The sequence below is a fragment of the Mchenga conophoros genome, linkage group LG9 (genome assembly GCF_057382185.1).
Source record: "Mchenga conophoros isolate Kocher_MC1m ecotype Shallow Benthic linkage group LG9, M_conophoros_male_GT1.1, whole genome shotgun sequence".
Taxonomy (NCBI): Eukaryota; Metazoa; Chordata; class Actinopteri; order Cichliformes; family Cichlidae; genus Mchenga; species Mchenga conophoros.
In genome coordinates, this window is record NC_140534.1 from 824,937 (window position 1) to 838,141 (window position 13,205).

Genomic DNA, 13,205 nt, shown 5'->3' on the forward strand with positions numbered 1-13,205 from the left:
CTACAGGGAACTATGTACCTGTACATTAATGCTGTGGAAAGACTTCCTGTTCACATAGTCTCCTTCATTTACTGAAGGAGCAATGATTGGAATGTGAGTGCCATCTATACAGCCAATCACGCCTGGGAACCGTGAGAATAAATGTAAAATTTAAGTAGTAGTTCAAATATCACCACATCATGAATTAAGTTTCGTTCATCCTGATACCTGCAATTTTGTGGCATCCCTCTTTGATAAATCTTGTGGGTCTATGACCGGGGAACACCACAAACGAGTACAGGAGACGTTTCAGTGCAACTGTAACATTCCTGACTGCCTGACAGACGGTAGCCTTGGAAACGTGCTCAGCGTCACCAATATTATACAGAAAGCTCCCGTTTGCAAAAAACCGAAGTGCGATACGAATAATATGTACAGAACTGAGAGAATGTCCGCGATGTGTCACATGAGCAATATTAGGCCTGAGGATGTTATTCAAATAAATTATAGATTGTGCTGAAAAACGGTAACGTTCACACAGGAAATCATCAGGAAATGATAAAATGTCCAAACGCGCTCTAATCACTCTCTCCCGGCGGAGAGCTCTGCGGAGAATTTGGGCTTCAACATCTACTGGCTCTTCAAGGAAGGAGCACGCCATGTCTGACACTTCCTACAGTCAGGTTTCCGACAAAGAGGCGGAGAAAGTTAGGGTTAGTTGAAGTAAACCTGCTAGGGGGCAGGTTAGCTTCACGGAGTGTGTTGTCATAGTAACTCGCTCAGAATTAATCTAAACTCGCTTTGTGAAACTGAAAACCCAGAGTTTTCGTTAACTCAGGGTATACTTACTCAGATTTTGCTCTAAACCGGCTTCCTGAAATAGGGCCCAGGTAGTCGGGATGGCAAACGCATTTCCAGTCCTACAGAATGTTATGAAAAATGGCTTGCTGTCGTGACCTATGTACACAATTTCCTGCTATATTAATGGACTCGGTCATTTATTTATCCATTTATATGCTGAATAATAAATCTTGATCATGCAGTATTTCAAAATGCATTCATTATCCAGGGCATCTTCATTGCCTAATGACATGTGAATGATAAGCAAGTAGATTCACAGTTAGACCCGCCCCTGCTCATCACATCTGGGTTTTTGTCTTTGTTTTTTTGTTTTGTTTTTTTCCTTAAACCAAGATGGCGATCATGAATACACCTTCTGAAGGCTTCAAAACAGAAATTGAGAAACCAGTGGATGATGTCACAGTTAGCTACAGCTCTCTTTTATAGTGTCCATGCAACCTACATTTTTGTGTTATTATTTTAGTGTTTTTGTGTTAACACCTGCAGTGAGTTCACTTACTTAAAACCTTCAGTGCTCAGCAAAACCTGGCTCTAAATTATTGTTGTTACTGTTAAGTGATCTGTATCGTTTCACACAGGAGGCCTTTTTCTCCCTTTGTAATGCCTGTGCCTTGATTTCTGTCTTCTGTTTATTCCTCTTTGATTTGTTGCGTTTCCTTCTTTTTGCCGCCTGTCCCGTTTGGTTCTTTTGCCATCAGAATTATTGTCTGAAGGCAAAGAGAGAAGCCAAACGGAATTACTTTACCAAGTGGACCATACCTGCCTTACCGTATTGGTCCATTTAATTGACCTTTGTTGTTATTAATATTTATTTTATTTTCAGTTGTTACAGACGGGGCAGACATGACCGGGGAGAGGGAGGGAAACAAAGACGGAGGGGGAAGAGGAATACTGATGAAGGGCAAAGAAAGGGGGGGGGGGGGGCAAAAAATACATATCACCTGGATCACCTGTTGAGAGGGGGGGGGAGAGAAAACAAGCAAATTAAAAAAACAGCAATATAATAAACACAACACCATCGTGATACTCTGTGTGTGTGTGTGTGTGTATATAGCAGTAAATATTAAATATTATTATGCAGCACATAAGATTTACAGCGCACAGTGTGCGTTCAGGTAGGAGCCAAAAAGGGTGCAGTTTGTGTCTATGAGCACCCGTGTGTACACCTGTGAGCATGAGCGCACTTGTATTTAAAGTTTTGTTGCATTTCCTTTGTTCTTTCCCCTCAGTTTGTGTTTCCAGTTTTAAATGGTCAAGTAAAGGAACCCTTCTGTGGATCTAGCAGCAGCAGGTTTTATAACCTGTCAAACCACATGATAAAGCCTGTAGGCCTGTGATGCATTGTTGTCTTCAAACTGTGCATGTTTTTCTGTTTTTGTAATTGGTACCCTGTCTTTTGTCTCAGCATCACATCAACTCGCCTTAAGCAGGTCCACCTGGGTTTGACTCAGTGTTTGAAAATCTGTTGGCATCACTTCCTGTGCACAGCATCTTAACAGGTTTTGAGTCGTAATTATAGGGAGAGCTTTTATGGCTTGTAAATATGCTGACTAGTAAAAAAAACTCATTAATGTGAGTTATCTGTATTTGCCATCTCTTTTGGGTTTTCCCTCACACAGAGAACCCACCTCTCACAAAGACAAAGGTTGGCCTTGACAGCAGGTTTTGCGATGGTCTCTTTCTGTCAGCTCACAAAGGAGCCTCTTTAGTTGTACTCATTACATCACCGTACTATCCTATTATAGCCTGTTTTCCTCTACAAAACAATCAGTTCAGTGTTATAACTCAGATCCGATGGCCATGGAGGCAGTGAAGTAGCACACAGTTGCTTGTTCTCATGAGCAATTAAGATTTGAATTAAAAAATAAAAAGATGAAATCTCCTGTATTTTATCTTCAAGCACAGTGAATGGTACAGACTTGGGCCCAAGGTCAGGTTCCTGTTCAGCCTCCAGTGGTGCGGATGGTCAGGTGCCTTCAAGCTCCTGCAGCCCTGCTCTTGGTCATGTCGTCAACGGAGACTCCACAACCAACTCCACCCCTGTCCACCAACCCTCAGACAGTGATAATGAGAGTAGGATGGGTGAGTTTGCACATGCTGTAATGTCTACTTTACAGTACACATTACAAAACTCATTTATCGTTGTTTTTAGTTTTGTTTTTAGTTTTTTATTTTAGACAAAAAATAACTTGATTTGGATAAGACTGAATATTATTAGAGCACCCTGGTAACATTTATATGTTATAGTGCCTTGGATGGTCTCAAACCACCTCAGGTTTATGCTCTCCATGGTCGATGTGAACCTAGTGAAGAGTAGAGAAGAGGAGTAATTACATTAAGGGAAGCCTTTAATCTCTGCTGCTCTCAGCACCTCTATCCAATCTCCTTGGAAAGAAAAGCGAAGTGAAAGCAGAGTGCACTTAAACTCGGAGGACAGGCCACATTGAGCTGAGATTCATGACAGAATATAAATTTTTTAATGGCATTGCATATAAAGAACACACACACAGTTAGAGCAAATGGAAACTGGCTGTGTGGGGTTATCAGAATACCAAACTGGTACCTGGTAAGAGTTCCATAGGCTAACTTTGGTGCATGAAAAGTAGCTCAAGTAGACAGTTTTCACCTTCTAAAAATTTGGGTTCAATTAATAATCTTATCATTCATTTTGTTCTCATAAATTCCAACGTAATAGATGTATTTGCCTTCACAGAGATCCTTGCTGATAAGCCGGTTTCTATCACTTTATCCATGTTCTGTGGACATATGCAGACTTCTAGACTGTTACACTAAAAGTCGGTTGTTGCAGACAAAAGACTGATTTATGTATTTATTTATTGAGGCATTACTGACATCAATGGATTGAGTTATACAAGTAAACGGCACTCCGGTCTTATTGTGACTTGCCTGCAGTCAATGGGGAGTCCTGTGATGCTGCTGAAGGGCAGTCATCTGCGACAAGAAGTGATGTGCTGCCCTCTGGAAGTGACCACGAGGACTGCATTCAGGATGCTGCCCTGCCAGACTCTGACACAGCACCAAATAGCACATCTCAACCCCCGCCTGCTTCCACATCATCGTCAACCTCTTCTGTTGCTGCTAATTCTGCCACTGCCGTTGCTGCATCCTCTTCTTCCTCCACATTCACCTCTCCAAACCAGGGGGTCACCACGTCCTCGTCGTCATCCTCCCCGGCGCCTGCTGAAACAAATGCTTCAGGAAGTGGAGGTGGTAGTAATAGTAGCAGTGCAACAGTAACTACAGATGGGGCCAAGCCCAGGCAGCAGGTCCCCAATACTGGAGCCTCAGATCCTCTTCCACCAGGGTAAAAAAAAACACAAAAACAACCCCTGCTGCTCATTTACTGATCAGTATTACTGTATTTATTTTGATTTATTTCTGTTTTCAAATTACCTAAACACCAGTGCGCACACAAATATGACAACAGTAGAGTGACGTTGACCAGAATTTTTCATCCTTTGTTTGTTGTTTAATTTTGCATCTTTTAGGTGGGAGCAGAGAAAAGACCCACACGGGAGAACGTACTATGTAGACCACAACACCAGGACGACTACTTGGGAAAGACCACAGCCGCTACCACCAGGGTGAGGGTCTCACCTTTGTCTTATGTTGTTGTCACATTTGGTGTGTTTAGTCTGTTTAAATCAAACATGAACACAATAAGCACTCAGGGGCAGACTGAAACAACAGTTCCAAATGAACTCCAGAGCAGTGCATTTACGTTGTGAGCATGATCCAACCTTGATCCAAACCAACTACCAGATGCACGTTGCAAGTCTGGGCCAACAAAATTCCCTTAGACACGTATGCTTTGCATTCTGGGATCCACCAAAATATTATAGTGCAGGTCTATACGGGCTAGCAACTAGCTGTGAATTGAATGTAAATACTCCTGTTCTCCTATAGTCCAGAATACAGCACCTTCTTTCTATATTTACTTTTGTTGTTTGCAGGTGTAAGTAGTTATTTCAGTCTTTTTGTTTAATCACCTACATGTCAGTTTCTGGCATTGAAATGTACTTTCATGTGTATTTCTCTATTTTTACCATCCCATCTCATTCCTTCTACCAGTTGGGAACGTCGAGTGGATGACCGGGGTAGGATCTATTATGTGGACCACAACACCCGCACCACCACATGGCAGCGTCCCACTATGGAATCGGTGCGCAATTTTGAGCAGTGGCAGAGCCAGCGCAGCCAGCTGCAGGGAGCTATGCACCAGTTTAACCAGAGATACCTCTACTCTGTAAGACACATCACCACACTCGCTCTTCTGCCTAATTACTTGTTTTCATATTTATACATATAAATAAGTAACTTACATGCTGCCCATTTAAAAGAGAGGCTCTAATACAATCTAAAATAGTGTTATTTTGATTGCATTATTATTAGTATGTAGACCAAGCCATATCCCTTTTTCTTTTAGAAGTCAAGGTCCTCATCAAAAAGAAGCCCTGAAGCCCTAATGACTGAAAAATTTGCACTCTTTTCACTTGTTTTTATAACAAGTGCCCTGTAAATAAACTCAGAGCAAAAACCACATTTTGCTGACTGAAATGCTGCTATCTGCTAGGGCTGCACGATTAATCGTTAGAAAATCGCGATCTCGATTAATACTTATGTGCGATCTCATTTCCAAATGACAACGATTTAATAAAAAAATAAAAAAATAAAAAAAAAAAAGACGACGATTGTACCGCATTTTGATCCGGGACGTACTCTGCATGAAAACAAGCGCTCACTCTTCCTGCTCAACAAATGACAAGGGCGGAGCCTTATACCACGTGATACAGAAGCTGTGCCGTGTGATGCTAAAATTAGCAGGGAAAAAACAACGGAGAGCACGTCAGGGATGACGAGAAAGTGACAGGAGAAAATCCGTTCCGGTCAACCACCCAAACATCAATAACGGGAACCTTATACAGCGCTTCCCTACACCCGTCGAACTCCCGCAGGCACAAAGAAACTACGGAGGCTATCACTTATCACCTGACCAAAGATATGGCTCCCAGCAACACCCTAGACAAATGCTACACAGTGCCGTCCCACAACTATTTTTCTATTGTTGCACTACCTGCTCTATACACGCAGCGTCGAGCAAAGGTGGAGACGGAATTTCAAGCAGTTCAACATTTTGCGGCAACAACAAAACGTGAGACATTTGTTGTTTTTATGTTTATTTATTGTTTTTATGTTCAGTCTCAACTGTTACGAAGTTGATGTGCAGTTAATAAGTGCAATAAATATTTATACTGGAATTTATACTGGAATTTATACTGTATACTGGAATAATTATACTGGAATTTATACTGTATACAATAAATATTTATACTGGAAAAGAAAATCGTGAGAGAATCGTGATCTCAATTCTAAGCCAAAAAATCGTGATTCTCATTTTATGCAAAATCGTGCAGCCCTACTATCTGCCGTCCTTTGATCTTTCACTCTATGTAATCTGTGCATTACTGACTCAGCAGACTAAGTGGATACACACAGCTTTCAGGGTTTATCAGCTTGTTACTTATCCAGCACTACAGAAAATGGCAGACATCAGTGTCTCTGACCACTTTAGATTAGCTCTAGCATGAATGTAGAAATATGTTACCAAGTTTAAGCCAACTTTCGTTTTTTCCAAAATGATTTTCATCCAGTAGAATGAATCTCATCAAATTTCATTTGTAAAAATACAGAGCTTAGAGATTAACTCAGCTGTGGTTTCAGTCATTTTCACCACCAATTTTACAATCTCCCGTAGCCGCCTCAGTAAACAGGTTGTCGTCAGTCTTATCATCATGATGAGCTCAGACATTCAAAGGACCAGCTGTTGATGGTCATTTTTCTTTCCACCCTTAATCTCGTCTCGTTGTCTCGGGACTTTTGTTTTGTAAACCCACTTACTAAATATACTGTTGGCACCCAGCCCAGCTCATTTAGCCCAAAGGTGAGAAACAGAACTTAATATATGAGAGGCGGTCTTTTATCAGTGATGTCGTCTTCACATCTTCATGATTAGTTTACAGCATAAATAAAAAGGCAAGTAGGTGTTAAGCTTCTACCAGTAGGCAGCTACAAAGACCACTTCACATCAAGTACTATTCGACAAATAGTTTTTGAACAATTTATTTTTTATTTTTTATTTATTTTGCTTTTGGGGCTTTTGTGACTAGATTTGCACCTTCCTGGTGTTTCCCCAATGAGTGTCCATCTGTGTATCCCTTGTTTGCAGGCATCCATGATGTCTGCTGAAAATGATCCTCTTGGCCCACTGCCTCCTGGTTGGGGTGAGTTGACATTCATTTTTCTCTAAAAGCTGTGCTTGCTTTTTCTGGTGTCAGTACTTTGTGTTCTATACTTAAAAAGTGGAGCTAGGAGTACATCAGCAGTTCTTAATAAGGTAAGCAATCGTGCTAGGTTTCTACACGTGCAGAGAGGGAACAACACACCTGGAAGGTAGATTGTTCCTTCTGTTCTTGCTAGAGTCCTTTAGAGGTCACACCATTGCTCACAGGTCCTTGTTTGTTTTGTTGCTGGATAGTTGGTCAGGAAAAATGGATGCATGTTTTCGGTCTTTGTTATAGTGCAGAATACGTTTGGACCAATCAGTCTCCTCCCCATTGGTGTTTTATGCTGGATTGTATTGTGTGGCTTTATTTTGAACCTGTTAAAATAATATAACAACAATAAAGAAAAGAAAGGGGGAAAACGCATTTAGTGTTACCAAAACTTTTGCAAAGGGCTGTACATATGACCTATTTCTATGCCAGATTCTGATATACGTATAGTATATGCATATTCTGAATATATATCCCCAATATGTTTTAAAGTTAAATGTCAGCATTCTGCTCTGCTTAATGATTAAAAGGATTCATTAATTAACAGCTTTTTCTGTGTACTGATATGTAGGACCAAGTGTCTCTTATGTCTGTTGCTACGCTACAGATTTCTTGTGTTTATTTGAATAAATTTCAGAGAGGCGTGTTGACTCCAATGATCGAGTGTACTTTGTCAACCATAACACAAAGACAACACAGTGGGAAGACCCTCGAACCCAAGGGTGAGTGGCAGAAAAACACTACAGACAAACTCTGCCAGTGTGGCCTTTTGGATGTAAACCATTAACTTCACTGTGCGGTGCTACTTTGTAGAGCTGGGCGATAGAACGATAACGATATGTATCGCGATATAACTTTTACTCGATAGAGAAATTAAGCTATCGCGATAGACCTCTCAAAGTCAAAGTCAAAAAGTCAAAGTCAACTTTATTTGTCGATTCTGCCACATGTACAGGACATACGGAGAATAGAAATTGCGTTACTCTTCACTCCCTAGATAAATAGCAAATGAACATTTAAATATATTTAAATATAAAAGTGATTAAAAAATGCAAGTAAAATAATTAAAAAGTAAAAATTTAAATAAATACAATTTTACATATAACAAGAAAGCTATATAATATACAATATAATGGGTAAGTGACATTGAGTGTAAACCAGGCAGAGTAGTGCAAATAGGCAAATAGTGCAAATGGAGATTTGGTAATGTATGGTAAGAGAAAGTGTAACAACAAAGTCTTATGAGGTAATGGCAGTCCAATGCTCCACAAAGTGACTGGTAACTGGTGCAGGCCAGTGAATGAGTCAGAGAGTGTGTGTGTTTGTGTGTGTGTGACAGAGTTCAGTGAGACCGTGGAGGAGAGAGGGGAGAGGGGGCAGAATCGGGAGGGAGTTAAGCTTCCTGACAGCCTGATGGATGAAGCTGTCCTTCAGCCTGCTGGTCCTGGCCTGGAGACTCCGCAGTCTTCTCCCCGACGGCAGCAGCTTGAAGAAGCTTTGCATTGGGTGTGTGGGATCAGCCGCTATGCAAAGGGCTTTTTTAGTGAGACGGGTGCTGTAAATGTCCTGGAGGGAGGGGAGAGAGACACCAATGATCCTCTCTGCAGCTCTCACTCCGCTCTTGTCCTCTTAAAAAAAAAAAAAAGGTCAGCCAATCCAAATTAAGTAGCGCAGAGCCGAACCAATCACAGCCGCAGCGTCACGTCGCGTGACTTGTTACGTACAGCACAAGTGCCAAGCCGCACGTGTGTTTGTTTGGGAAGCAGCCAGCAGGTAATGGAGCCAGCGGGTAATGGAGGAAATGAGTGTGCCGACTAGAAAAATCAACCGAGCGTGACCGAAGAGAAAACAGATGATGGTTCCAATGCCGGAGAGATTGTCGAACGGAAGAGCCATAGTCTGACAAAAAACAGAGTAGCGTGCACTGTAAATTGTGCCGAAAGCAAGTCTGGAAATACAATAAACTGGTGCATGCGTCACACTGTGCGCCACGTTATTGTTTCGGTGAAATGAATTTCTACAATACTGTTACTGTTAATTCTACTCTCTGCAGTGTTTAAATGCTTACATATACACACAGTTACTGTCCGTCCACACATACGACTCGGTTCTGCTTCTATGCCCCAGCTTTGTTTACTTTTTCCCACCGAGGCTTCTAGACTTCTGATTGGCCAACATTTCTGCACGGTTAGGAATCTAGCGCCACCTGCTGCTTTGGCATGTTCATAGCAGCGTTTTCCTTCATTTCTGCCTTTATGTGTGGACGGGATTATTTTTTAAAACGAAAACGGAAAATCTCCGTTTTCAAAAATACCCGTGTACGTGTGGACGTAGCCTCAGTCTCTGACTGGAAGCGCTAATTCGTCATTCGGCTTTTGTCAGACTAAAGTAACTGTTAAAACTGTTTGAAAAGCTCAGCTATACAACAAGGAGAGATTGAGAATTTCCTTTTAGTTCTCAGTTTATTTGATATTGACAAAAGTTAGTCAATTTTGTCTGTTCTTCTGTAAAACAAACTAAGATTTATTTTTAGAATTAATATTTTGTTTCTAAGTGGAATTGACAATTTAGTCTGTTTCGTTTGTTCTATTTTGAAACTTAAACGCTTTAGCGGCTGCCTTTTGTGTAGTTTGCAATATTTGCCTTTATTTATCTGAAAAAGTCTCATGTTCCTTAAGTACATCTACCCTGTTGAACTTATTATGGGAAATAAATATTTAAATAAAAACAAGCTGCTGATTATTTCACATTTTACTTGTGAGCAACGGCACATTTAAATCTTACAAATATAGTTATTTGGCTTATATCGTGATAGATATCGTTATCGCCTGAAATGAAAAAAACATATCGTGATATGAAAAAATCTCATATCGCCCAGCTCTACTACTTTGTGTTAACTTTACTAGTAGCCACACAGTAACTTCACCATTTTTCTTGAACAGCATGCAGGAGTGTATGGTCAGATGGGACAGATCAAACTATTGCAATCTTGACCTACTTTACTGTCAGTACCTGGAACCCTCTCGTTTCCTTATTTTTCTGTCATGAAACCTGCTAAATTTATTTTTAAAGCTGCGAGAAGCTACAACTCCCTGTGTGTCTTCATCTAATCTTAATGTACTATAACCATGGCAGGTTTTGCAGAACCAGTATGTTCTTCAGCCAATAAAGTTGAGCAAAAAAACAAGGAAACCCAAAGGAATTCAGTTAAATTAGCCATTATAATTTGATTCAGTGCAGTAAAGTAAATAGCTGAAAAGGTTTAAACACAAAACTTTCTGCTGTTCATTTGATGGTTTAGAGTTTGACTCTTTAAAAGGAATATTAACATTTTATTACATTTTATTGTTTTGCCTTTGGTTTATGCTAACTTGTTTTCTATTACTCTTTAGTAGTGAAGTAAAGTGCTGCCAGATATTTTCAATTTGGACTTTGTCCTTGTAGGTAATGTCTGTGTTCAGCAGCTACAAACCTACATAACACTTTGTCTGTGTGCCTGCAGGCTACAGAATGAGGATCCTCTGCCTGAAGGTTGGGAGATCCGGTACACAAGGGAAGGGGTTCGCTACTTCGTGGATCACAACACCCGAACCACAACTTTCAGCGACCCCCGCACTGGAAAGTCTTCTGTGTAAGAACACCTTTCAAATCAATTTATGCACCAGGTGTCTGAAGACCTGCATCTTTAGGTGCTTATGTAAAGTTTAAGGGGCCATGTTTAATGAGGCCAGCTGGAGTTATTTTGAGATTTAATTTAGCTGATATGCTGTACATATAGCATTAAGCTGGGTAAGAAGAAAAAAGGATGTGGATTCAAAAGAAGCACTTCCCACTGGTGTTCAGTTTTATGGGTTTATTTCACACCGGGCCTTTGAGGAAACCTTGTAATTTCTTTTTGAACTCCAAATGTATGCCTAGAGCACATTTTCCATGCAGGGCAAACACTGAAAAACATAAATGGATGTAACTATTTACAGTGGCTCGCAAAAGTATTCGGCCCCCTTGAACACATTTTCTAAATCTTCTTTTCTCCTCAGCACCAAAGGCCCTCAGATTGCATACGAGCGCAGCTTTCGATGGAAGCTTGCCCATTTCCGCTACTTGTGCCAGGTTTGTGTTTCCTCTCACTTAACGAATTAAAGACGGTGAGAGATTAACTTGATCTTCCAATTTCCTAATCCCACTCTAATACCTTTTTTGTTCTTGTCTCCACTCAGTCTAATGCTCTCCCAAGCCATGTGAAGATCACTGTCTCCAGGCAGACACTGTTTGAAGACTCCTTTCAGCAAGTAAGTGCGTCCTTTTCCTTTTGTCATCTTTGTGTTTAAGATGATGTTTACAGCATAAGGTAGTACCTTAGTGCAGTGGTTCCCAAACTTTTTTTGCTAGGCCCCCCGTTGTTTTACAAGAAAATATTTGAAAATCTGCTTTGGTGCAAAGTGACAATGGGTGTAGTGGAATTAAGACAACCCCCAAACACTAAGTGGGTTTGCAGGCAGTGCCCCGTGAACCATTACTCTCTCCTTATCCCTCTGACTGACTGGGGGTCTGTTTTGGGGGTTGTCTTTCAAGTGCACCCGTTGTCACTTTGATTTGCACAAAGCAGCTAAAATGGATTCACAGTGACTGCTGCTTCCTAGCTGGGCACAATGATATCCCTGAAGTTGAACAGACTTTGTGTTATACTTTAACGACCAAGCGTTCTTTATTTATTTTTGTACAATCTGTATTCACAACTGTGCACTCATCACTTGCTGATGTTGTGTGTGTGCTAACTGTCTCTTAGATTATGGCCCTGAAGCCTTACGACTTGAGGAGGCGATTGTACGTCATCTTCAGAGGCGAGGAGGGTCTGGATTACGGTGGCCTGGCCCGGTAATAAAGACACTGAAATATAATTTTAACTTTAAAGAATTCCAAAGAATATTTGTGTATAAAGAGTAAATGAAAATGTGCAGCTCATGGCCCTCCATCTCCTTCTTCTCTTCAGAGAGTGGTTCTTCTTGTTGTCCCATGAAGTGCTGAACCCCATGTACTGTCTGTTTGAATACGCTGGAAAAAGCAACTATTGTCTGCAGATCAACCCAGCGTCAGCCATCAACCCCGACCACCTCTCCTACTTCTGCTTCATAGGCCGCTTTATTGCAATGGTACATTCACTTGATTCTCGCACACATTAAAACCATCATGACAACACAGATGGTTGTGTTACAGTAGATTACACATGATTTGTCAACCAGTGTCTCACATCCAGTCTTTTTTTTAAGACAAGTCATATTTTGGATAAAGTTATTTCAAAATCATAAGAGCTCAAGAGAAAAAGTGTTCAGTGTTGTTTTACACTTCCCAATATTTACTTATTTTGTTAATATGCAATTACACTGTGAGACTGTCTGCAATCTCTTTATCTTGATGCTTTCTGATTGACCAGCAGTTAAAGAACCTTATCTCCTCTTGATTACCCACAGGCACTTTTCCATGGCAAGTTCATTGACACAGGCTTCTCTCTGCCTTTCTACAAACGCATGCTGAACAAGAAGCTAATACTCAAAGACCTTGAGTCCATTGACCCAGAGTTCTACAACTCACTCATATGGATCAGGTAATCGATCTCTCATGTGTTAGTCCTACCATATTGTATTCATTTGAGAAGAGGGCATGGCTAGAAAATTAATTTCACTGCACTTATTACTGAGTTGACTTTTGGTTAAAGAGCCACAGAGTGTACTCTTAATTTGATTGTTTAGAAAGTTTCTCTTTGCTTGACTTTGCTTAGAATAACTTTCAAGGTCTCTTGACCGTTATTAAGGAACTTTTGTTATTGGGTGCTTTTCAAGCAAATTTGTTGATAGAACAAATTGTGCAGTTTATTTAGGCTTTATTTATAATGGAGGTCATATCAAAGTGTTGCTCTTGGAATGCTGTGTACAAATAAGGCTTATCAAATATATCTGTATCATTTCTCAAACTATTGCTGAGTCAAGACTCTGCATAATTGCATAATTGGAAAAC

General features: G+C 40.6%; 1 protein-coding gene across 2 annotated transcripts in view; it reads left to right on the forward strand.

Moving 5' to 3' along the window:
* Nucleotides 1-13,205, forward strand: part of wwp1 (WW domain containing E3 ubiquitin protein ligase 1) — a 30,010-nt gene that overhangs the window by 10,720 nt on the left and 6,085 nt on the right. For both annotated transcript variants that reach the window (XM_085286097.1, XM_085286096.1), the window contains 12 exons: nucleotides 2,741-2,922; nucleotides 3,754-4,165; nucleotides 4,350-4,445; nucleotides 4,933-5,107; nucleotides 7,088-7,142; nucleotides 7,831-7,915; nucleotides 10,696-10,824; nucleotides 11,231-11,303; nucleotides 11,411-11,482; nucleotides 11,980-12,068; nucleotides 12,184-12,343; nucleotides 12,662-12,795. In XM_085286097.1, coding sequence (XP_085142223.1) covers nucleotides 2,741-2,922; nucleotides 3,754-4,165; nucleotides 4,350-4,445; nucleotides 4,933-5,107; nucleotides 7,088-7,142; nucleotides 7,831-7,915; nucleotides 10,696-10,824; nucleotides 11,231-11,303; nucleotides 11,411-11,482; nucleotides 11,980-12,068; nucleotides 12,184-12,343; nucleotides 12,662-12,795 — 1,662 coding nt within the window. The remainder of the gene's footprint in view (nucleotides 1-2,740; nucleotides 2,923-3,753; nucleotides 4,166-4,349; nucleotides 4,446-4,932; nucleotides 5,108-7,087; nucleotides 7,143-7,830; nucleotides 7,916-10,695; nucleotides 10,825-11,230; nucleotides 11,304-11,410; nucleotides 11,483-11,979; nucleotides 12,069-12,183; nucleotides 12,344-12,661; nucleotides 12,796-13,205) is intronic.